The sequence below is a fragment of the Aquarana catesbeiana genome, linkage group LG08 (assembly GCF_042186555.1).
Source record: "Aquarana catesbeiana isolate 2022-GZ linkage group LG08, ASM4218655v1, whole genome shotgun sequence".
Lineage (NCBI taxonomy): Eukaryota > Metazoa > Chordata > Amphibia > Anura > Ranidae > Aquarana > Aquarana catesbeiana.
This window is the reverse complement of record NC_133331.1, coordinates 289,642,983-289,668,079: the sequence shown is the minus strand read 5'-3', so window position 1 is coordinate 289,668,079 and position 25,097 is coordinate 289,642,983. Positions and strand designations below refer to the sequence as shown.

General features: G+C 41.7%; 1 protein-coding gene across 3 annotated transcripts in view; it reads right to left on the bottom strand.

Moving 5' to 3' along the window:
- LOC141104681 (uncharacterized) overlaps positions 1-25,097 on the bottom strand; it is a 122,737-nt gene that overhangs the window by 92,874 nt on the left and 4,766 nt on the right. For 2 of the 3 annotated variants that reach the window (XM_073594345.1, XM_073594346.1), the window contains exons 2-3: positions 18,160-18,277; positions 17,950-18,073 (exon numbers count right to left, since the gene is read on the bottom strand). In XM_073594345.1, coding sequence (XP_073450446.1) covers positions 17,950-18,034 — 85 coding nt within the window. In that variant the 5' untranslated portion in view covers positions 18,035-18,073; positions 18,160-18,277. Of the gene's footprint in view, positions 1-9,443; positions 13,664-17,216; positions 17,317-17,472; positions 17,677-17,756; positions 17,834-17,949; positions 18,074-18,159; positions 18,278-25,097 lie in introns of those variants that run through there. The other variant, XM_073594348.1, reaches the window with a different exon arrangement.

Below are 25,097 nucleotides of genomic sequence, written 5' to 3'. Positions count from 1 at the left end.
CTCCTCCATGGAGAAATAGACAGTGACATCCTGACACCTTATAGGAACCTGACACACACAATGATACAGTCACCATCCAGACACATCCCTTGTCTGTTACTGGATAATGTCCCAGAATTCCCGGCACCGCTCACCTCTCCTGTCAGCAGCTCCATCATCTTCTTGGTGAGGTCTAGAACTTTTTGCTAATTTTGTATCTCAGGCATCAAAGTAGAAGGCTCAATAATGGGGATCAGGCTGTTGCTCAAGTTCGGTGGCAAACAGTGATCTCTCCTCGTTATGTTATGCTCTGCAGATGGCCTTTTCTCTACTATACAATCCTGTGTAATAAAATAATACATTTAAAATCCGAGAATCCTTCCACTTCTCTGGTCCTCAAAGTTAAAAGTGAGGCTACATCTCAGCATTTCTCACCTGACCAATCAGCAGTTTAAGAATCTCAAGAATGAGGTTCAATATCATCTTTTTCAAGTGAAATATTTTTATTCCAGTTGTAAGATCACTGAAGGCCGGCTGATTCTCCATCATGACGTCCTTGTAGAGATCCTTGTGTCCTTCTAAATACTCCCACTCCTCCATGGAGAAATAGACAGTGACATCCTGACACCTTATAGGAACCTGACACACACAATGATACAGTCACCATCCAGACACATCCCTTGTCTGTTACTGGATAATGTCCCAGAATTCCCGGCACCGCTCACTTCTCCTGTCAGCAGCTCGATGGAGATCTTCTTAATAACTTCCAGAATTCTCTTTATATTATGCATCTTGGGTGTCAGGGAGTGAGGTGGAGTCACTGTGATGTTCATGTAGTCACCAGACCTCCTAGGAGGAAAACACTGTATTGAAAAAAACAGTAATATTAAAGTGACATCACAGAATCCTACTCACCTCTCCAGTCAGGTCTGTGTTTTATTAATAGAGATAGAGAAAATTGAGTACTGTCCGTGATACTTTTTTTATTTGCACTAACATACAATTTTTCAGGACAAGCTTTCGGGGTGTGTCCCCTTCTTCAAGGTCCAAGCAGTACTGATTCACACATTTTTAAGCAGAATGTTAAAGAAAAAAAGGAAAAAAAAAAAAAAAAAAAAAAAGAAAACGAAACACATACAAATCAATGGTAATAAAGATAGCAGCAGAGTTAGTGAGATAAGACAGAGGGAGAGCTAGGAGGGAATGCAAGGGGGGGGAAAATACTAATCACAGAGCGGTCGTAAAACTTTAGCATAATGTGTAAGGAAACCAATGTCTAAATTCAGGCCATTATTCTTTGTGTCAAAAAGAAGTATCATTCTTAGTTCAAACGTTTTCCTTTCCTGGATAGTTCTGAAATTCCCTTTAAGAACTAAGACATTGAGGTCTTCTATAGTGTGGTCCGATTGTGAGAAATGATGTCCCACAGGTGTGCATAAACTGTCTTCTTTATGTTCTTTGATGGTATGTCTGTGCAAATTCATCCTCACTTGCAACTTCTGTCCTGTTTCACCAACATAAGATCCTTTGCTGCACCTTTTGCATTGGATGAGGTACACAACATTACTTGAGGTACAGCTGTAAGATCCCATGATATAGAAGGTCCCATTTGTGTGTGTAACACTTTTGGATAGATTTATCTGGTTGCATAGTTTGCAGCGTTTTTTATTGCAGGGTTTGCAACCATTATTTTTGACTTCATAATCAGAGTGAAGTTTCCTGCTGATTAGTTTGTGTCTGAGGTTGGGTGGTTGTCTGAAAGCCAATAATGGGGGTTGTTGGAATATTCCTTTCAGAGTTTCATCCTCTGTTATAATGGGTTGTAAATCTTTAATTATCTTTTTGATCCCTTCAAGTGCTGGGTTGTATGTGGTGACTAGAGGTACTCGGTTATTTGTTTTTTTCTCTGTGTATTGGAGGAGATTTTCTCTTCGGGTTTTCAAGGCTGTGTTTATGCTGTTGTTTATGGTTTTGTCTTTGTAACCTTTCTTATGGAAGGAGTCTGCCAGTGTTCTGAGATGTTTATCTCTGTCTTCTGGGTCTGAACAAATTCGGTGGTATCTGATGGCCTGGCTGTGTATGCAAACTATGCAACCAGATAAATCTATCCAAAAGTGTTACACACACAAATGGGACCTTCTATATCATGGGATCTTACAGCTGTACCTCAAGTAATGTTGTGTACCTCATCCAATGCAAAAGGTGCAGCAAAGGATCTTATGTTGGTGAAACAGGACAGAAGTTGCAAGTGAGGATGAATTTGCACAGACATACCATCAAAGAACATAAAGAAGACAGTTTATGCACACCTGTGGGACATCATTTCTCACAATCGGACCACACTATAGAAGACCTCAATGTCTTAGTTCTTAAAGGGAATTTCAGAACTATCCAGGAAAGGAAAACGTTTGAACTAAGAATGATACTTCTTTTTGACACAAAGAATAATGGCCTGAATTTAGACATTGGTTTCCTTACACATTATGCTAAAGTTTTACGACCGCTCTGTGATTAGTATTTTCCCCCCCCTTGCATTCCCTCCTAGCTCTCCCTCTGTCTTATCTCACTAACTCTGCTGCTATCTTTATTACCATTGATTTGTATGTGTTTCGTTTTCTTTTTTTTTTTTTTTTTTTTTTTTTTTTCCTTTTTTTCTTTAACATTCTGCTTAAAAATGTGTGAATCAGTACTGCTTGGACCTTGAAGAAGGGGACACACCCCGAAAGCTTGTCCTGAAAAATTGTATGTTAGTGCAAATAAAAAAAGTATCACGGACAGTACTCAATTTTCTCTGTCACAATTGCACTAATACGGCTACAACAAATCAAGTATGATGGAAGATACTGCATATAGCCGCATAAAGAAGCAGTTAACCAACCTGATCACAAAGGAAACACAGGTCAACAGCGACATCTTTTTTCTCTCAAGATGCAAAAAGAGGAATCTCATACCACAGGGTCTCCGGATTAAAAATCCTTGTGCAAATACACTGAACTCTCCTTATGCAGAAGGACTCTGCAGACGTACCAGCGAGAGGTTAAGGAACAACCTCATTCATAAACTCTATGGTAAAAGGGAAACAATCCGGAAACAAAAGCAGTTGGTGTTTGAAACCTCAACACCATTGGATCCCACAAGCATCAACCAAATTAAGAATGAAATTGAAACCTTACAAAGACAACTGCAAAAACTTGCCATGAACAGGAAGCAAAAAAAACTCCAAAAGCTACACCAAGAGCAGACCTTTTGGATACAACCTAAACAACACAAAACAAACACAACTTCTATAACTCCTGCTATCAGCAATTTGGAAGCCAATCCAGAATCCCAAGGTATCCTTTGTGTAAATGCTGACTTTACAGAAAATGTGGATATAACAGAGGAACTCGGAATAATAAATTTGTCAAATCATAAACTTACTACACCAGAAACAACAGTCCTCTCCAAAGGCCTCACATTCTGCCCAACCACCAAATTGGATAAATTACAGGTATGGTCAGATATGGAGGAATTCTTTAGGAGACTAAGGCTCAAAGAATATTTTGACAGTAAGGAAAGGAATCCTAGGACAATAGATGGTTACAAAAGGAAAAAGAACAGCAACTTCACACCTCCACAAGGACGCAACCCCAAACTGGATACCTATATTGACAGCTTCAGGCTGCGAGTTACATCCCTGATATCCACCCAGCAAAAGAAAACATTATACAACCTTTCGCCACTGGAGCGAGGAGCTGTACATGATCTGCGCAATAATCAGGCCATAACCATCAAACCAGCAGATAAAGGGGGAGCAGTCGTTGTGATGGACACAGACAAATATATACAAGAGGGCCAGAGGCAGCTGGCAAATACTACTTACTACAAAAAACTGGATTATGATCCGACCCAGGATTTTACTAAGCAATTAAAAGGTCTCATTGCGACAATGCCAAGCCACCGACATTCAGAACTCATCAATGCAATTCCGGATAATCCAGAAATGGGAGACTTCTACATGCTGCCTAAGATCCACAAGCCAGGAAATCCAGGCAGACCCATTATAACAGGTATGAATACACTTACTGAACATATCTCAGGCCTTGTAGAAAACATGTTAAAACCTTTAGTCATGAACACTGCAAGTTTCCTGCAAGACACCACTGATTTTCTGAACAAGCTTAACAATATACAACAATTACCACCAAATACACTTCTAGTCACTATGGATGTAGAATCTCTGTACAGTAACATCCCTCACAAGGATGGGTTGGCGGCATGTCACAGATTCTTATCATCCTCACCAGACCACAAACACACTGCTGAGGATGTGACACGGCTCATTGAATTCATTCTTACACACAACTACTTCACTTTCAATAATGACATCTATCTCCAGTGTATGGGTACTGCTATGGGAAGCAAAATGGCACCCCAATATGCAAATTTATTCATGGCTGACCTGGAGGACAAATTTCTGAACAGCATACAACAAAAGCCATACAGATATTATCGCTATATTGATGATATATTCATGATATGGACTGAAGGTGAAGAAAATCTAAACCAATTCTTTTCATTGATCAACACTTTTCACCCATCTATCAAACTAAAAATGGACTATTCGAACACACATGTCAACTTCCTGGACACTACAGTATACATCAGGGATGACAAGCTACACACGTCAATATACAGAAAACCGACTGACCGATGCAGCTATCTTCATAGTTCCAGTTTTCACCCCCAACACACCAAACGGGCCATCATACACAGCCAGGCCATCAGATACCACCGAATTTGTTCAGACCCAGAAGACAGAGATAAACATCTCAGAACACTGGCAGACTCCTTCCATAAGAAAGGTTACAAAGACAAAACCATAAACAACAGCATAAACACAGCCTTGAAAACCCGAAGAGAAAATCTCCTCCAATACACAGAGAAAAAAACAAATAACCGAGTACCTCTAGTCACCACATACAACCCAGCACTTGAAGGGATCAAAAAGATAATTAAAGATTTACAACCCATTATAACAGAGGATGAAACTCTGAAAGGAATATTCCAACAACCCCCATTATTGGCTTTCAGACAACCACCCAACCTCAGACACAAACTAATCAGCAGGAAACTTCACTCTGATTATGAAGTCACAAATAATGGTTGCAAACCCTGCAATAAAAAACGCTGCAAACTATGCAACCAGATAAATCTATCCAAAAGTGTTACACACACAAATGGGACCTTCTATATCATGGGATCTTACAGCTGTACCTCAAGTAATGTTGTGTACCTCATCCAATGCAAAAGGTGCAGCAAAGGATCTTATGTTGGTGAAACAGGACAGAAGTTGCAAGTGAGGATGAATTTGCACAGACATACCATCAAAGAACATAAAGAAGACAGTTTATGCACACCTGTGGGACATCATTTCTCACAATCGGACCACACTATAGAAGACCTCAATGTCTTAGTTCTTAAAGGGAATTTCAGAACTATCCAGGAAAGGAAAACGTTTGAACTAAGAATGATACTTCTTTTTGACACAAAGAATAATGGCCTGAATTTAGACATTGGTTTCCTTACACATTATGCTAAAGTTTTACGACCGCTCTGTGATTAGTATTTTCCCCCCCCCTTGCATTCCCTCCTAGCTCTCCCTCTGTCTTATCTCACTAACTCTGCTGCTATCTTTATTACCATTGATTTGTATGTGTTTCGTTTTCTTTTTTTTTTTTTTTTTTTTTTTTCCTTTTTTTCTTTAACATTCTGCTTAAAAATGTGTGAATCAGTACTGCTTGGACCTTGAAGAAGGGGACACACCCCGAAAGCTTGTCCTGAAAAATTGTATGTTAGTGCAAATAAAAAAAGTATCACGGACAGTACTCAATTTTCTCTGTCACAATTGCACTAATACGGCTACAACAAATCAAGTATTAATAGAGATAAGAGTGATGTCATGTGACCTCCCAGAATCCTCCTCACCTCTCCAGTCAGAAGGTAGATGATCTCCAGGATGAGGTTTATTTTTATTTCATGGACTTGGCTCTGGTCCTCCTCTTCCTGTAAACCAGAGGCTCTGGTTTGGATAAGTGGTTCTACAGTCAGGTCCATAAATATTAGAACATATATATATTCACAATTCTAATCTTTTTGGCTCTATACACCACCACAATGGATTTGAAATGAAATGAACAACATGTGCTTTAACTGCAGATGTTCAGCTTTAATTTGAGGGTATTTAGATCCAAATCAGGTGAACGGTGTAGGAATTACAACAGTTTGTATATGTGCCTCCCACTTTTTAAGGGACCAAAAGTAATGGGACAGATTAACAATCATCCATCAAACTTTCACTTTTTAATACTTGGTTGCAAATCCTTTGCAGTCAACTACAGCCTGAAGTCTGGAACGCATAGACATCACCAGACGCTGGGTTTCATCCCTGGTGATGCTCTGCAAGGCCTCTACTGCAACTGTCTTCAGTTCCTGCTTGGGGCGTTTTCCCTTCAGTTTTGTCTTCAGCAAGTGAAATGCATGCTCAATCGGATTCAGGTCAGGTGATTGACTTGGCTATTGCATAACATTCCACTTCTTTCCTTTTGGTTGCTTTCGCAGTATGCTTCGGGTCATTGTCCATCTGCACTGTGAAGCGCCGTCCAATGAGTTCTGAAGCATTTTGCTGAATATGAGCAGATAATATTGCCCAAAACACTTCAGAATTCATCCTGCTGATTTTGTCAGCAGTTACATCATCAATAAATACAAGAGAACCAGTTCCATTGGCAGCCATACATGCCCACGCCATGACACTACCACCACCATGCTTCACTGATGAGGTGGTATGCTTTGGATCATGAGCAGTTCCTTTCCTTCTCCATACTCTTCTCTTCCCATCACTCTGGTACAAGTTGATCTTGGTCTCATCTGTCCATAGGATGTTGTTCCAGAACTGTGAAGGCTCTTTTAGATGTTGTTTGGCAAATTCTAATCTGGCCTTCCTGTTTTTGAGGCTCACCAATGGTTTACATCTTGTGGTGAACCCTCTGTATTCACTCTGGTGAAGTCCTCTCTTGATTGTTGACTTTGACACACATACACCTACCTCCTGGAGAGTGTTCTTCATCTGGCCAACTGTTGTGAAGGGTGTTTTCTTCACCAGGGAAAGAATTCTTCGGTCATCCACCACAGCTGTTTTCCGTGGTCTTCCGGATCTTTTGGTGTTGCTGAGCTCACCGGTGCCTTCTTTCTTTTTAAGGATGTTCCAAACAGTTGATTTGGCCACACCTAATGTTTTTGCTATCTCTCTGATGGGTTTGTTTTGTTTTTTCAGCCTAATGATGGCTTGCTTCACTGATAGTGACAGCTCTTTGGATCTCATATTGAGAGTTGACAGCAACAGATTCCAAATGCAAATAGCACACTTGAAATGAACTCTGGACCTTTTATCTGCTCCTTGTAAATGGGATAATGAGGGAATAACACTCACCTGGCCATGGAACAGCTGAGCAGCCAATTGTCCCATTACTTTTGGTCCCTTAAAAAGTGGGAGGCAAATATACAAACTGTTGTAATTCCTACACCGTTCACCTGATTTGGATGTTAAATACCCTCAAATTAAAGCTAAAAGTCTGTGGTGGTGTATAGAGCCAAAAAGATTAGAATTGTGTCGATGTCCCAATATTTATGGTCCTGACTGTATATTTAGGATGTATCTGGTCTACATCCAGAGGCTCTGGATTGACAGTTGAATAAATGGTTCTATATTCTGGTATTTGATGTAGACTTGAAGTTTCTGACCTCTATCTGCCACATGACTGGTTGACCAAACAATATTTGAAATTTGCTCCTTTTTGTTGTTTCCATCTCCATGGCCTGCAGTGTATAAACCGCATAAACTTACTGCTGTTGGAAATGGATTTATTGTAACAAACCGTACTCCCTGCTGCTGATAATAAGTTTCTTGACTTTTCTGTGCTGTTGATTTTTTTTTTTATTCTGTAGTATAGGCTACATGGGGAAGAGAATTACGATTTATGAAAAAGTTCCTTTCACTTGAGCACATCCAACCTATAAGCAGTTTGTCCCCTTTCTGTTTCAACATGTAATGCCCCTTTCTAGGGACAGGTGGACAAAAGTCTTACAGATGGTGTAGAGACTCTTTTAATGTGACAGTGGTATATTATTTACCAGTTTGATCTTTTTTTTTTTAGGGTAATGTTCTACAGTTTTTGTAATATTCGTAACAGAAGGTTTTAGTCTATTTCAAATGGTTTCACAACATTTTGTTGCTTGCATTTTCCCTGGATATGGTCCATATGAAAACCACTGAATCGATGAGTTCCAGAACTGGGGGAAAGGACCAACATCTAAAATTAGACAGATAAGGAGTTCCATAACTACTTAACAGATTAGGAGTTTCATAACTTGAAGAAGGTCCATTTCCATACTGAATAGATGAGGAGTTTCATAATTTGGAGAAGGTCTTTCTCCATACTGAACAGATGAAGAATTCCAAAAATTGGAGTAGGTCCACATTAATCACCATAGTGAACAAATGAGGAGTTTCATAATTTGGAGAAGGTCATCTCCAAATGGAACAGATGACGAGTTTCATCATTTTGTGAAGGTCCATCTCCATGGTGAACAGATGAGGAGTTTCATCATTTGGAGATGGTCTGTCTTCATGCTGAACAGATGAGAAGTTTCATAATTTAGAGACGGTCCGTCTCCATGCTGAACAGAGAAGGAATTCCATAATTTGGAATAAGTCCATCTCTATATTGTACAGATGAGGAGCTTCGTGATTTGGAGGTCCATCTCTGTACTGAACAGATGGGGAGTTTCATAATTTGGAGAAGGTCCATCCCCATACTGATCAGATGAGGAGTTTCATAATTTGTGGAAGACCCATCTCCATACTGATCAGATGAGGAGTTTCATAATTTGTGGAAGACCCATCTCCATACTGATCAGATGAGGAGTTCCATCATTTGGAGAAGGCCCATCTCCATATTAAACAGATGAGGCGCTTTGTAATTTGGAGAAGGTCTATCTCCATACTGAACAAATGAGGTTCATAATTTGTGGAAGGCCCATCTCCATACTGATCAGATGAGGAGTTCCATCATTTGGAGAAGGCCCATCTCCATATTAAACAGACGAGGAGCTTTGTAATTTGGAGAAGGGCCATCTTCATACTGGAAAGATGAGGAGTTTCATAATTTGGAGAAGGTCCATCTCCATACTGAGCAGATGAGGAGTTTTATAATTTGCTATGTGATCTGAAAGAAAGGAAGAAAGATGTTCTTGTGGTTGGAGGTGGTGATGGTGTGGATGAGGAATTATCGGGGGGATGATAGACAGGTCTATGAACTGATGGACTTATCGTTGGAGTCTACTACAAACGTCGTGAGATTTATGAGAAGTGGGAGAGTTGGCTCATTCAAAAGCTACAAAACAAAAACACTCAGACAAAAGAATACAATAAAAAAATTTAATCACAATCTGAAGGCATTTTATCAATCACAAGGAATGATCGAGAATGGAGCAGGTAAGGATACAGCTGAGCTACAACATAATCATACACTTATATGTGCTGTGGGGGGTGTAGGACTATACCAAAAAGTCCATAAATCCACAAATATCCATGGCAGCTCCTCAATGGGACTGAAGGGATCCCTACAATATACAGTATAAAGGAAATCGCAGAGGGCGCCAACTAAGTACAGTATATAGGAAAAGACTTCATTAAAAATAACAAGCGGCAACTCGCAAGGTGCAAAGGGTAAGATCAAGTCATCCACCCACTACGGTTAGCTGTTGAGCCTCGGTGTGTCTTCAGAAGACAGGAAGCAGATGGCGCTGTCAGGAGCTGAGTAGGACACCATAACCAAAACTGGAAATCCAGGAGCTACCCAGGACCGGAGGTGACGTCACACCTGGGAGGGCCGAAACGTGGGGAGCGTGGCTACATGTTTCCGAGCGTAACTGCTTGAAAAAGGAGACATGTAGCCACGCTCCCCACGTTGGGGCCCTCCACGGTGTATGATGTCACTTCCAGTCTTGTGCAGTCTATGTCCTCCAAGGTGTCTCCAGGGTTGCCGGTTTGAGTCTGGTGTCCTACTCAGCTCCTGACAACGGCATCTGCTTCCTGGCTTCTGAAGACACACCAAGGCTCAACAACTAACCACACCGGGTGGGTGACATGCTCCTATCCTTATACACCTTGTGAGTTGCCACTTGTTATTTTTAAGTCTTTTCCTATACTGCACTTAGTTGGCGCCCTCTGGTTTATTTTATATATTGCAGAAATCACTTCAGACTCATTGATTTGTTGCCATTGATATTTTTTGGCCTATGGACTTTTTAGCTTTTATTTAAAAAAAAAAAAAAGTATTTTCCTATACACTGCACTTAGATGGCGCCCCCTGGTTTCTTTTATATATTGCAGAGATTACTTCAGTCTCATTGAGGATCTGACACAGATATTTTTGGACCTCTGGACTTTTTAGCTTTTATTTTTTTAATAAAGTCCTTTCCTATACACTGCACTTAATTGGCGCCCTCTGGTTTCTTTTATATATTCCAGAGGTCACTTCAGTCTGATTGATTTACTGCCACGGATAATTTTGGACTTATGGACTTTTAAGCATTTATATTTAATAAAGTATTTTCCTATACCCTGCACTTAGTTGGCGCCCTCTGGCTTCTTTCATATATTGCAGAAATCACTTCAGTCTCATTGATTTGTTGCCACAGATATTTTTTGGCCTATGGACTTTTAAGGTTTTATTAAAAAAAAGTATTTTCCTATACACTGCACTTAGATGGCACCCTCTGGTTATTTTATATATTGTAGAGATTACTTCAGTCTCAATGAGGAGCTGCCACAGATATTTTTGGACCTATGGACTTTTTAGCTTTTATTTTTTTAATAAAGTCCTTTCCTATACACTGCACTTAATTGGCGCCCTCTGGTTTCTTTTATATATTCCAGAGGTCACTTCAGTCTGATTGATTTACTGCCACGGATAATTTTGGACTTATGGACTTTTAAGCATTTATATTTAATAAAGTATTTTTCTATACCCTGCACTTAGTTGGCGCCCTCTGGCTTCTTTCATATATTGCAGAAATCACTTCAGTCTCATTGATTTGTTGCCACAGACATTTTTTGGCCTATGGACTTTTTAGCTTTTATTAAAAAAATAAAAGTCTTTTCCTATACCCTGCACTTAGACGGCGCCCTCTGGTTTCTTTTATATATTGCAGAGATTACTTCAGTCTCAATGAGGAGCTGCCACAGATATTTTTGGACCTCTGGACTTTCAGCTTTTATCTTTTTAATAAAGTATTTTCCTATACACTGTAATTAGTTGGCACCTTCTGGTTTCTTTTATATATTGCTCATTGATTTGCTGCCATGGATATTTTTGGACCTATGGACTTTTTTTTATAGTCTTTTCCTATACACTGCACTTAGTTGGTGCCCTCTGGTTTCTTTTATATATTGCAGAGATCACTTCAGTCTCATGGAGGAGCTGCCACTGATATTTTTGGACCTATGGACTTTTTAGCTTTTATCTTTTTTAATAAAGAATTTTCCTATACACTGCACTTAGTTGGCGCCCTCTGCTGTTTCCTTTACCCCTTTTGTCACTCAACTTACAAAGGATGAAACGGGTTTAAATGTTTTTTCGCTCTCCAAGCAAAACGCAGCTGCCTGTGCAAGCTCAAGGTATATCTGCTGTACTGAATAGGCGATGCTGCTGTGTAGTCTGATCTTCCCTGCTCTTCATCCACAAGAAATATCTAGCTTGTCCTAAAAAGCAGTTGGATAACAGACTACGCTGCAAGAGAGACTAACCAAGCCATGACATGCCCCCCAGTGCCCATCCATAGGGGGCGCACGGGCGCTGCCCCCCTTATCCATGCGTCTTGCCCCCCTAATCTACATGCAGGGCGCCGGACGCATTCCTAAGGGGGATTTTTTTTTTAAGCACATGATTAGAGGCTGAGGCTCTAATAGGCTTTAAAACAGGGCGGGCTCGGGGTGCAGAGTACTGCGCCCGAAGCCCACCCAGTAGTGAATGAATATTCGCTATTTTCACACTGATTCTCCTCCCGGCCAATCAGGAAGCGCGTCCTGAGACCCGTCACCCGATTGGCCAAAAGGAGATCTGATCGGATTGGCCGCCAGGAGGAGGAGGGAGGAGATGCAGGGGAAGTGAGGAAGCCATCGATGGGGTAAGGTGCGGGGCTCCCGACTACTGACTGACCGACCCGGGGGGGGGTGGGAAAGCCGTCCATGACCCGACCGACCGGAGGAGGGGAGGGTAGCTATGGGAGTATTGAAAAAAATACCAGCCGCCACTGCATGCCCCACCCTGGCATAAGCCAGACAGAACTTTGCGAACTCTGAGTAATCTAATAAAGTTTTTCTCACAGTACGGAGATTAGAGGAGACCACGCGGGCACTAACGCACCTTAACGGTTCTGTGGCTCTTCTGATGTCTGATGACATAAGACTTAAAGGGAAAGCATTTGCCGCAGTCAGGACAGGAATACGGCTTCTCTCCCAAGTGGGTCCGGTAATGTCTGTCCAGTAGCAACTTCTGCGAAAAGCTTTGCCCGCACTCAGAGCAAGAATATGGCTTCTCACTCGAATGGTCTTTCTGGTGCTTGGTAAGATGGCACTTCTGCGCAAAACTTTTCCCGCACTCGGGACAGGAATATGGCCTCTCCCCCGTGTGAGTCCTTTGGTGCCTGTCCAGGTGTGATTTGCTGACGAAACACTTCCCGCACTCAGAGCAGGGGAACGGCTTCTCCCCCGTGTGCATGCTCAGGTGTCTGAAAAGATGGGCCTTCTGGGAAAAACCTTTTCTGCACTCAGAACAGGAGTATGGCTTCTCTCCCGTGTGAGTTTTCTTATGGATCTTAAGCTGATACAGCTCTGTAAACCGTTTCCCGCACTCAGGGCAGGAGAACGGCTTCTCCCCCGTGTGAATTTTCTGATGAGTGTAGAGGTGGGCCTTCTCTTTAAAACATTTCCCGCACTCGGAGCAGGAATACTGCCTCACCTCCGAGTGAGATCTTAGATGGACGACCAGGTCGTATCTCATTGCGTAAGATTTCCCGCACTCGGGGCAGGAGAACGGCTTCTCCCCCGAGTGACATCTTTGATGCCTGGAAAGTTTGGATTTTTGTGCAAAACATTTGCCGCACTCAAGGCAGGAAAACGGCTTCTCCCCCGTGTGGGATCTTTGATGTGTGCCGAGTTCCGATTTCGTGACAAAACATTTCCCGCACTCGGGGCAGGAAAACGGCCTCTCCCCCGTGTGGGATCTCCGATGTCTGATAAGTTTTGACGACTGTGAATAACATTTTCCGCACTGAGAGCAGGAATACGGCTTCTCCCCCGTGTGAGATCTTTGATGTCTGACCACTAGCGATCTCGTGGTAAAACATTTCCCGCAGTCGGGGCAGGCGTGCGGCTTCTCCGCCGTGTGAGAACTCGGATTTGCGTAGAGACTTGGTTCAAAGACAAAACTTTCCGCACATTCAGGATAGGAAAATGTCGTCTCCTCCTGAAATTCCTCGCCGACTCTCACGGTACGAAACTCCTCAGGGTCAGAAATATCCCATTGTCCATCCACACTGTGAAGTCCACCAAAATCTCCCGTGGTTTCAATTTTGCAATCTGGAAATAAAGCGAGACGATTATTTGAGAGTTTCTTGATATAAAAAATAAGAAAAATTTTATCGATAGATCACCTAAACCGAGATTTAATCGGGATCAGGTAGATTCAAGTGAACAGTAGACATGTGCAATTCCTTTCCTTCCAAATTCGTTTTTTTAACGAATTTTGACAAATTTCTTACCGTATATACTCGAGTATAAGCCGAGTTTTTCAACACATTTTTTTGTGCTGAAAATGCCCCCCTCGGCTTATACTCGAGTCAAGCACTTTTCTGCAGCAGAGAATGACATTTTCCAAAACAACTTTGGGGCCCCGTATCTCGGGGCCACTTGGTCCCAGGAGCCACTTGGTGCTCCAAGTGGCCCCGAGATACGGGGTCCTAAAGTCAGTTCGGAAAATGTCATTCTCTGCTGCAGAAAAGTGCTTGACATTTTCCGAACAGATTTTGGGGCCCCGTATATCTGGGCCACTTGGTGCTAGGAACCCCAGCTTTGGATATGTTGTAGTGCTAGTTTCACTGGGTTTGCACACCAAATTTGGGGTTCCTAGCACCAAGTGGCCCTGAGATATGGGGACCCAAGTTCGGTCAACTGTGTCCATCTGCAGCAATGTCATTTCGGGACCCTTCGGGTCCAGAGACCCCAAATTTTGACTGCAGCTAGGGGGGCATCTAGGAACCCTTTACTACAGAGTTTGAAGTTCGGGGGAGCTATGGCTGCAAATGGGCACAGTGAGGCTGCAAATGGGCACAGTGAGGCTGCAAATGGGCATTGTTGACCCTCTTTTCCACTTACAGTAGCTGCGCATTTCTCACCCTAGGCTTATACTCGAGTCAATAAGTTTTCCCAGTTTTTTGGTAAAATTAGGTGCCTCGGCTTATATTCGGGTCGGCTTATACTCCAGTATATACGGTAAATTTCAGAATTAACAAATTTTTCCGAACATTCGTAGATTCGAAAATTCGGAAATTCAAAAATTAGAAAATACAAAAATTAGAAAACACAAAAATTAGAAAATACAAAAATGAGAAAATACAAAAGTTAGAAAATACAAAAATTAAAAAATTTGTTAATTCTAAGATTCGAACAGTAGATTCGAAAATCTGGAAAGTCTAAAATTCGTAAATTAGAATATTCGAAAATTCAAAAACTTGTTAATTCTAAAATTTGTAAATTCGATAATCTGGAAATTCGAAATCCTTAAATCCGAAAAATTCGTAAATTCCAAAATCCAGAAATTCGAAAATTCAAAAACTCGAAAATCCAGAAATTTGGAAATTCGAAAATCCAGAAATGTGAAAATCTGAAAATAGGAATGATAATCCATAAATCTGAAATAACAACTAATAATGACTGACCTGGAAATTTATAAATAGGCAACTCCTATCCTCCTATCCATTGATTAGTGGTTCCAAATTAATAACTACTGCAGTAGGGAACAGATACAAAAGATACACATACGCATCTTTCCAAATAATTGTTCTGCTTTATTATGATGCAATTGAAGGTTTTTATACACATGATTACGTAGGTATCACATTAATATTACAATTGTACGTTTATGGTAACAAGGGGCGTAACATAGGCAGGCTAATTCTAATCAGGACTTGAAAGAATGCAAACATGTACTGAAAACATTATTAGTGCACAGTGAGGGCCGTGTGCAATACATACAAAATAGAATACAATTACAGTATATACAGAACTTACAAATTTCCTTTACAATAACTTAACTATTAAATTCTAGGTATTGGAATTTCCTTTCAAATTTGGATGTTAGTGAACCTAACAAATACGAATTTATCCGAAGTTATGAATTATCCAAAATAACGAATGGAACATCTAAAACGAATGGAACAGAACGAATTAAAAACTTTTTATTATTATTATTATTATTATTATTATCATCATTTATACATATAGATGCGGCATTCGTTATTTCAGATAATTCATAACTTCGGATAAATTTGTATTCGTTAGGTTCGCTAACAGCCAAATTTGAAAGGGAATTCCAATACCTATAATTTATTAGTTATTATTTCGAATTTTCGGATTTTCTTCCTTATTTTCGGATTTTTCCGAATTCATGAATTTTGAATTTACGAATTTCGAATTTACAAATTTTCGAAAATACAAATTTTGATCATAACGAATGACCCAAAAAATGAACCCCCCCCCAAAATGAATGAAACGAAAATCAACACATTTTTCGGCAGTGCACATGTCTAGTGAACAGATGTTTTCTGTGGCTCCACTTCGGACTATACCTCTCCCGTGTCAACTGGTAAAAGGGTTTTCGTGGTTGCTTAGAATTTGTTGCAACGCAACCAACGCGTTTTGCTCTACCACTCGGAGCTTAGTCATTAATAAGCTCAGAGGGGCGGAGCAAAATGTGTTGGGGGCGTGGCCTGTCTGGAGTCCAGGCTGAGGATGCCACTCTTACACTGATTCTAGGGACTACACGGATGTATGGCAACAGATATTCCCCCTCTTTTTTCTGAGTCTTTCCTTCTAACCAGGGTCATTAGTATTCACAGGACTGGGCTCTCTGTAGACACCTCCTAGATAGGTACACATCTCCTGGGACCTTCCAGGGGAATAGCCTCACTCAGGGAACTCCTTTTCTTTCCAATCTGCCCTAGCACCCAACTCCACAAGGGTCAGAAAGTCTACAGTCGGCTCTCTAGGGTGCAGATCTACTCTTCCCCCGGCCTCCTTGTACAGGTCCTTCACGTGCTGGTTACATCTGTGCTGGTGTGGGGTGTTTAGCCCCCATGCCCCAACTGCACTAGGGCTCCTCCCAACCTGGCTTATAACTGGACACTGACTCACCAATAACATCACTGCAGGAGGGCTTTGATGGATTCTTTTCCATTCCAGATAGACTGCTATAAGAGCTTTATGTTAAGATTTAGGCTTTAGGTCTGCTTGTAAAATAGGGACCAACCTACGAAAGGCTAAACCTGTAGTATTATATCTGTAATACTGTAACAAACCTTATGTTCATACACCATAGAAACTTCCATCACAAGTTCCAATGACTCTCACTGAGAAAGGTGACGGCATGCAGAGAAGCCTGTCCCGGCTCTATATACACTCACAAGGCAAAACAGGGATCCGAACCACAGCACACCAGAGAAAGCCCAGGTATCAGACAGATGAGTAGTGGCTTCAGCCTGGCTCTATCCAGGCCACGTCACTGATGCAATTTGCCCCCACCCAAAAGGCTTAGTCATGGAGACTCGCCATGACTAAGCCCTTTAAATGGGGACGAAACACGTCTGGGGGGGGGATCGTGGCCTGGATGGAGCCGGGCTGAAGCAACTTCTCATCAGTTGAAGAAATAGTGCCCCATTGTTCATGTCATTGGGAGGAATCGTGCCCCATTGTTCATGTCATTGGGAGGAATAGTGTCCCATTGTTCATGTCATTGGGAGGAATAATGCCCCATTGTTGGTGTCAGTGGAAGAAATAGTGGTCTCCTAAAGAGAGAACAGAGTGACCCCTGCCTACAAACAGAGCAGCGATAACAGAAGAATATATTGTGGCTCACCTGTGCTGATCTCACCAGCCTTCTTCGTATAATGCTGATCATCCCTCACATACGTCTCTTCTTCTTCATCCTCAACTTTTATTTTAATCAGATCTTCACCCTAAACCAACAGAATGGCAGAAAATAACATCTGTAACATAGAAGTATTTATGATGTGAGATCACATCGAAAATATCATCTTGTAGAGTCCACACATCGTCTCCACATGTCAGAGTGTTCAATCACTTTATGTTCCCGACCCTCAAACTCCACCTACCTGATGATGATGGTGAGGGATGGTGTGACCTTCCTGTGTGGAATCCCGGGAATACCGAGAAGGAAGGCGTCTCTTAGTTGGCTCCTTCCTAACTTCCCTATTGAGATCAGTGTGTCCTTCCGAAAACTCCATAACCCCATACTCATCATCCTCCTCTTTAAACTCTTCTTTGATAATTATATTAAAATCTTCAAAGTTTTCATTCTAAATATATAATAAAACATTTATTGTAACAAACAAGCTTGTGCATATATCATAACTACCAACAATTGTTCTTCATCTACCTGATCGTGTTGAGCGGGATCCCGGGAATATAGAGGACGGGGACATCTCTCTGGTAGGTTCCCATTACTGGATCCATCTGTAGGAAACACACACACTGACTGAATACATTGTTTCTATGTGTTTATCAGATGATGGGGGATCTAGGTGGACCCTCCGTACTGCTCTCTCCTTTACAATAAAGTCTCCTCTTACCCGGTGATGTGAGGGGCAGCTGATTGTCCATCATGACGTCCTTGTAGAGATCCTTGTGTCCTTCTAAATACTCCCACTCCTCCATGGAGAAATAGACAGTGACATCCTGACACCTTATAGGAACCTGACACACACAATGATACAGTCACCATCCAGACACATCCCTTGTCTGTTACTGGATAATGTCCCAGAATTCCCAGCACCGCTCACCTCTCCCGTTCAATTATCTCATTGGTGACTTCTAGAATCTTCTTAGCGTTTCCAGGTGTCAGGCAGTGAGGTGGAAGTACTGAGATGTTAGCTGGTCACCAGACTTCACAGGAAAACTCTGTATTGAAAAACACCAACAGCAATATCATATGACAATTTTTAAACAGTCTACTGGAGGATTGCACATTATAAAGAGGACAAACTGTAGGCCAGACATAGGGGCTATAACCCCTCTTACACCCATTATGTTTAGTTTTTAGGAAGCAGTACCAAGAGCAAAGGACTATAAGCTTCTACAGAAAACTGGGAGGCTTATATTTTAGACCATACGTTTCAACATTGGCCTGAGACATCCACTTAGAAATAGTGGAACAAGAAGGCAGAACACCCTTCCTGGGATGCCCACATTTATGACAAGGATAGTCACTCTTCCTGACCAAAGCTGTGGGTGAAAGATAGACAACCTCCTTGGACAACCTCCAGCCCATAGAGAGCAATCTCTTTGTCAGGACCTTGATCACCTGCAGGTGGCACTGTGGTTCCCTGGGCAGAGGGTTGTAATTCCATTGTTCACCAGCGGGTGTCCCCAAACAGCTAGCAGACCCAGTAATCAGTTTCCACCTGATGCTGGCTGCTGGGAGGGTATTTAGGTCCTCTCTTACTAAGTACCTTTGCTCCAGCATTATGCTAGGAATCAGCAGCAGGGATAGCCAGATCTGCGTGGCTACACTTAATAAAACCTGTTGCGTAGGTGATACCCTCTCACCACACACAAGATTATCTAATTTAATTTAATTTAATTTGACATTTTTCGCTGGTTCACACATTTACCCTTATACAATCTAGATCTATTTTTATATTATATATTTATTTGTATGTGTGCACTTCCCTCCAGCCCTTGCCCTTAATTATTTGTCATCATGACGGTCTATTCATTTATTTTTATTTTTTACCATTTCATATTAGGAATCAATGTTAACCCTGTACATATAGATACATATTTCATTTTTTACTTTTAATTTAATCCTTTTCGGTTATTCCTGAGGATTAGAGATGACCCTCTGATGCTTAGTCTACTCTGGGTACATCTGTTGAGACTCATGCATCCCTATATATATTTTTTCTAGATATGCTTATGGACACCTCCAGACCACTTACCACATTAGCTCCTGCAGTCCTTGCCGTGCTTCCTGGTCTATCCTGCAGCGGTTGTTGGTTGCCACTCCCCCTCAGCCCCTGTACCGGCATTGCTCATTGCCGCCATCTTGAGACCCGGTTTTTTGGTGACCTTATCCAGTCAAGTGGTAAGTACGGGGTCGTTTTGTTACAGACCTCCCGTGCCAACCATCTTGTTTACCCCAACTTATTAGTTATTTTCACACCCTCATTATTCTCAATATTTTTTGTTTTAGACATACAAATTACGCATCAGCCCCTGATGAGCGAGAGGAGACTCGCGAAACGCGTAGGGCACTATCGATGCCACATGCACGCCCATTTTGTTGGGTACTTGAAGTTGGTCATCATATGGTCACATACTGCTGCTATCCATGCATGTGTATTATGTATTTTACTAATTCAGATGATGTATGTGTATTTTTAGCTTTCTAGCGATTCACTATGTATAATACCTCAGGTGTAATGAATTGCATTTGTTTTTTACTTATGCTTTAAACTAGGCCACTATGCCGGGTAACACACACTTATTGCTGATCCCATTTATGTATTTAGCAATCTGTGATCAATAAAACATTTTTTGCACTGATTGTGGAAGTGTTCCGAATCTCTCCCACCTCACTCAAAGTCCCAAGGCCGTCCTCCCCTTCTTTTTGCTGTATTTAGGGATGGAGGTGGCAGAGCGGTTTCTTCAGACCACAATTCTCCCTTCACTTAGGAAACTGGGACTAGACTATATATGGTATAAGTGAGATTTATCTAAAGTGAAACAATATCCATCCGAACAACAGCACACAGCAAATAAAAATATAAGTGAACCAACCAACTAACTATATACAATATAAAGTCAAGTCAAGCCTTGTTGTCATTCTACTACACGTGAGGACATACGGTAGAACAAAATGTCGTGTCTCACAGGGCCTCAGTGCTACATATAAATTAAACATAATTATAAATATACAAAGAATAAAAACACAGCAAAGAACTAAAAAAAAAAATGTTAAACCTATACACATCTGGGAACTATGTAACGTTACATATACTGTATATTTCTAAAAGTCTTTGTAGCAGCAAGTGTTTATAAAAGTGTCTAAAAAGGAGGGGAAGTGAGACGTTCCCGTTCACAATATATAGGTTGTAGAAGAGGTTTCAAAGAGGATGGGGAGTGAGGGCTCTCACAGCCTGGGGGGAAAAACTGTTGAGCAGACTGACAGTCCTGGTTTTGATACTTCGGTACCTTCTACCTGAAGGCAAGAGCTGGAAGAGACTGTGGGAGGGATGGGTAGGATCCTTCACGATACTGGTAGCTTTGCTGGAGCATCGTGTATGGAAAATGTCCAGGATGGAGGGGAGAGAGACACCAATAATCTTTTCAGCCGTCTTCGCTAGCCGCTGCAGGGTCTTTTGCGGTCAGCAGAACTGCAGTTCCCATACCAGACAATGATGCATCTGGTCAGCATGCTTTCAATGGTTCCCCTATAGAATGTAGTAAGGATGGGTGGAGGGAGACTGGCTTTTTTAAGGCGGCGGAGAAAATATACCTTCTTGGTTAGTGGTGGAAAGGAGAAGCTGCGCTGTATAAAAGGTGCAAACCAACAATGGCTTGTAATTATCAAGATAATAAATTGCAGTTCAAATGAATTCAAACAGAACACCCAGGTGAGCTTGATCCATAATTAAGTGCCACCACCTAATGAAAAACTCGCTTACCAGATGGCAAGCGAAAGCAAGCAGATGGCTATAGCCCAGCCAAGGCCTTTGCTTGAGTGGGAAGGACGTCCAAACAGATATACCCAGATAGATTGTCTGCATAATCCAATTCCCTGATGCCATGGATCTCCAATGGGCCTCAGTATCTCAGCGGGGTATAAGAAAAAGACCAACCATAGCGTAATACCGCTTGAACATGGTTTATTAAAAAACAGTATTGCACTTACATTAGAATGAAGGTAAAAATCACGCTATAAAACAGAGCCGGCCAGCTGCAATAGTACAACAGCATGGTGACGCCAGCACGTATCCTCCTCCAGACGCGTTTCGTCACAGGTTGACGTTGTCAATGGGGTTGTGTTAGTGGCGTGATGTTGGTTGTCCAGGTAAGATCCTCTGAGATGTGCACTCCCAGGAATTTAATACTGCTTACTCTCTCCACAGTCAAGCTGTTGATAGTCAGTGGGGGGCGATCAACAGAATTTCTCCTGAAATCCATCACAACCTCCTTTGTTTTGCTTACATTAAGGAACAGGTTGTTTGTACAACACCATTTAACCAGTTGTGTCACTTCCTCTCTGTAGAGTGTTTCATCATTGTTGCTGATGAGACCTACCACAGTTGTGTCATCCTCAAACTTGATGATATGGTTGGAGCTGAACTTGGCAGTACAGTCGTGGGTCCGCAGTGTGAAGAGCAGCGGGCTGAGCTCACATCCCTGTGGGTCACCCGTGCCTAGTGTGGAAGTGCTCGAGGTGCTGCAGCCTGAGGTCTTCCAGTTAAAAAGTCCAGGATCCAATTACAGAGGGGCAGGTTGAGGCCCAGCGAGTTTAATTTAGTGATAAAAGTTGCTGAGGAATTATTGTATTTAATACTGAGCTAAAGTCAATGAATAGCATTCTAACATAAGAGTCTTTCTGTTCTAAATGGGTAAAGGCCAATTGGAGGGTAGAGGATAATGCATCGTCCGTGAAACAGTTTGGACGGTATGCAAACTGATATGGGTCCAATGTGTTTATAAGACTGGACCTAATGTGATGCATGACTAACCTCTCAAAGCACTTCATCATTATTGGAGTTAGTGCTATGGGACGATAGTCATTCAAACAGGACACAGGTGTCTTCTTTGAGTCTGGAATTATGGTGGTGGATTTAAGACACGTAGTGACAACCGCCTGGCTCAGCGAAATGTTAATGATATCTGTAAGGACATCTGTCAGCTGTACAGCACAGTCTCTCAGTATACATATGCAGTATACAAAAGAGGCAACACCGAAAAGCAGGGGAAAAACTGGAGGTGCAGGGAGCAGATGGGAAGAGGGAAACAAAACTGGGATCAGGAACAAGGGGAGAGCAGGTACAAGGCAACTGGGTACAGGGAAGGAGCAAGAGCAGGATCTAGACAAACAGAATCCAGCAGCAGCAAAACACTAGAGCGAGAGGCACTTAGTAAGGGAGGACCTAAATACCCTCCAAGGAGCCAGCATCAGGTGGGAACTGATTACTGGGATCTGCTGGCTGACACCTGCTAATGGACACCAGAATTACAACTCTCCGCCCAGGGAAGCACAGTGCCACCAGCAGGTGATCCAAGTCCTGACACTGCTACTAGTGATGATAGCAAACAAACAAAATCTCCTACGCTCAAAAGTGACATGACGGTAGTAAATATCACCTAGAATATTTATGGCTCTTGGTAGATGCACAAACCGTGCTGCCATCCAAGGGTCAGGGGACACCCAATGGAAACACTGTGGAAAAAACGAAAACAGGGCGCACCAACCTTGTGCATTACCCAAGTGGTGTTTACCAGCCTTGTGCAAGTGGTGTTTATTGGTATATAAAAAAAGAGACAATATACTCACAAACCAATAGGTTATAAAAGCATATCATAGTCCACAATGGACACAAAGCAACCAGGTCACCGGGACAGTGTCCAGCACGTTGGAGAATCTTCCAGATGGTGACGCATTTCGAGGGGTGGTCCCCTCTTCCCCACCCACCAGGGAGGGATCTCTAGATCATGTGATGAGACCCATTTGCTATATCTAATGTGTCAGCGCAGCATCACAGATGGGCTCTGAGGAAGAGGGAAGTAAACAAACAAAATAGCGCAGGTTACATGGTTAATGTCATATGCAGATGTTGCTATAGAAATGTCCTTTTGAGCGTTGCGCTCTTTGTGAGATGCAAACAGCTTCTAGATAGGGCAGCCTTTTGATGGGAGGTGAAGCCACTCCAGATATGCAAAGAAAAAACAACAGGGAAGGCGCCTCTTAGTAAAACTGTATATTTAATGGAATATATGCATTAAAAACACTCACATTAAAAACTTAGATAGTCCGGCATGGGGAGTTCAGTATAGCCAAACAGGATTGCGTCCTCCTATGTCCACAGTCTTATTCCTCTATTGCTGACGGCTGGTCCGTGTGGTAGAAGCTTCCGGTATCAGTAAAGATCCACAACGAGGCTTGGGCACCGCCGAGTAGTCAATTGGGAGGCTGGGACGCTGGAACGCACATCCAGAGTATGTGCTGTACTGCCGTAAGGCGACGCGTTTCAGAGCATGCGCACTCGGGCGCGCTCCTTTCTCAAGCTAGGGAATACAAGAAACTGCAGCCTATTTAAGTGCTCTAGTGGCACCGCCACCTAGTGGATATAATGGTAATTGCATAGGGAATACAGGTAATGTTACAAAAAGGGCCAAACGGAAAGAACTGTATGTTAGCATTGCAATTTAGATATTGTGTGCCTACTTATTGTAGGTATAAGATATTAATATGTGTAAATAATATTGTTATGCATGTTATCACTACTTATGGCCATTATTAATACATACACTATATAAAATAACTGTAGTCGCGTTGGGCTGAATATTCTGTAATTACCTAAATGGACTAAATACCCATGTATGTGTGCAATATATGCAAATAGATAGTAATGAGGTTATGGGCACATTTATGCACAATGGCACTATCTGATAAAATAATACTAATATGAATTGATAATACGGCAGGAAATTCCTTGCTGCACTACAAAAGTTGCCACTATGAAAAATGGAAAAATAATATCCCTAAAGGGCAATTTTGCCGATTACGGAGAAACTGTACACAAACCTCTGACTATATAGATCAAAGCCATCTACTAAGAAAAAAACTTAAAGACAAAGGGTATCCAGAGTCATTGGTTGACCAAGCGCAAAAACAATATTTGCAACCCACACTTGCTACCAAACATCAAAACGATAACACATCAAATCCATCAGGACGTTTTATTACTAGGTTTCATACAAAATTCTCCAAAATGGAAGCAATATTCAGAAAACATTGGCCCATCCTCCTTGAGGACCCATATCTTAAACCAGTTCTACCTAATTACCCCAAAATCACTTACAAAAAAGCCCCCAATATAAAAAACCAAATAGCACCTAGCAAACTAAAGACCATCAAAAAAACCGCACCATCACAGGCCCACATGATTCCTCTTAAAGGCATGTTCCAATGTAGAAAAACCATGTGCAAAACTTGTATGTTTGTAAAACATGGTAAAAAACAATTCACTACTAAAGGGAAAACCTATTTACTTGACAATTTTTATAATTGTGGTTCGGAGTTTGTAGTTTATGGCCTAAGTTGCCCATGCAATCTTATCTATGTGGGGCGCACGATACGCCCACTTAGGCAAAGATTCGGGGAACATAGAAGAAAGATAGAAGGCGGGAGGGACAAACATAGTGTCCCCCGCCACTTCTGTGAACACCACGCTAATTCCACTGAAGGTCTTGAAGTATGGGTTATTGAACAAATGCCAAAAAATTTACCCATAGCTGAAAGATTTCACAGATTATGTGAAAGAGAAACTTTCTGGATTTATTCTTTGGACGTTCTAAATCCCGGTGGAATCAACGAAGAAATAGAGATATCCACCATCCTTTAATAACACTGACCTAGAGTGAATATGAATACATATATATGAAGTAAGAATCCTGCCACAACCCTGCCATATATCTAATAGGCCCTCCCATTAGCAGTTGAGGCTCATCTTAATATAAA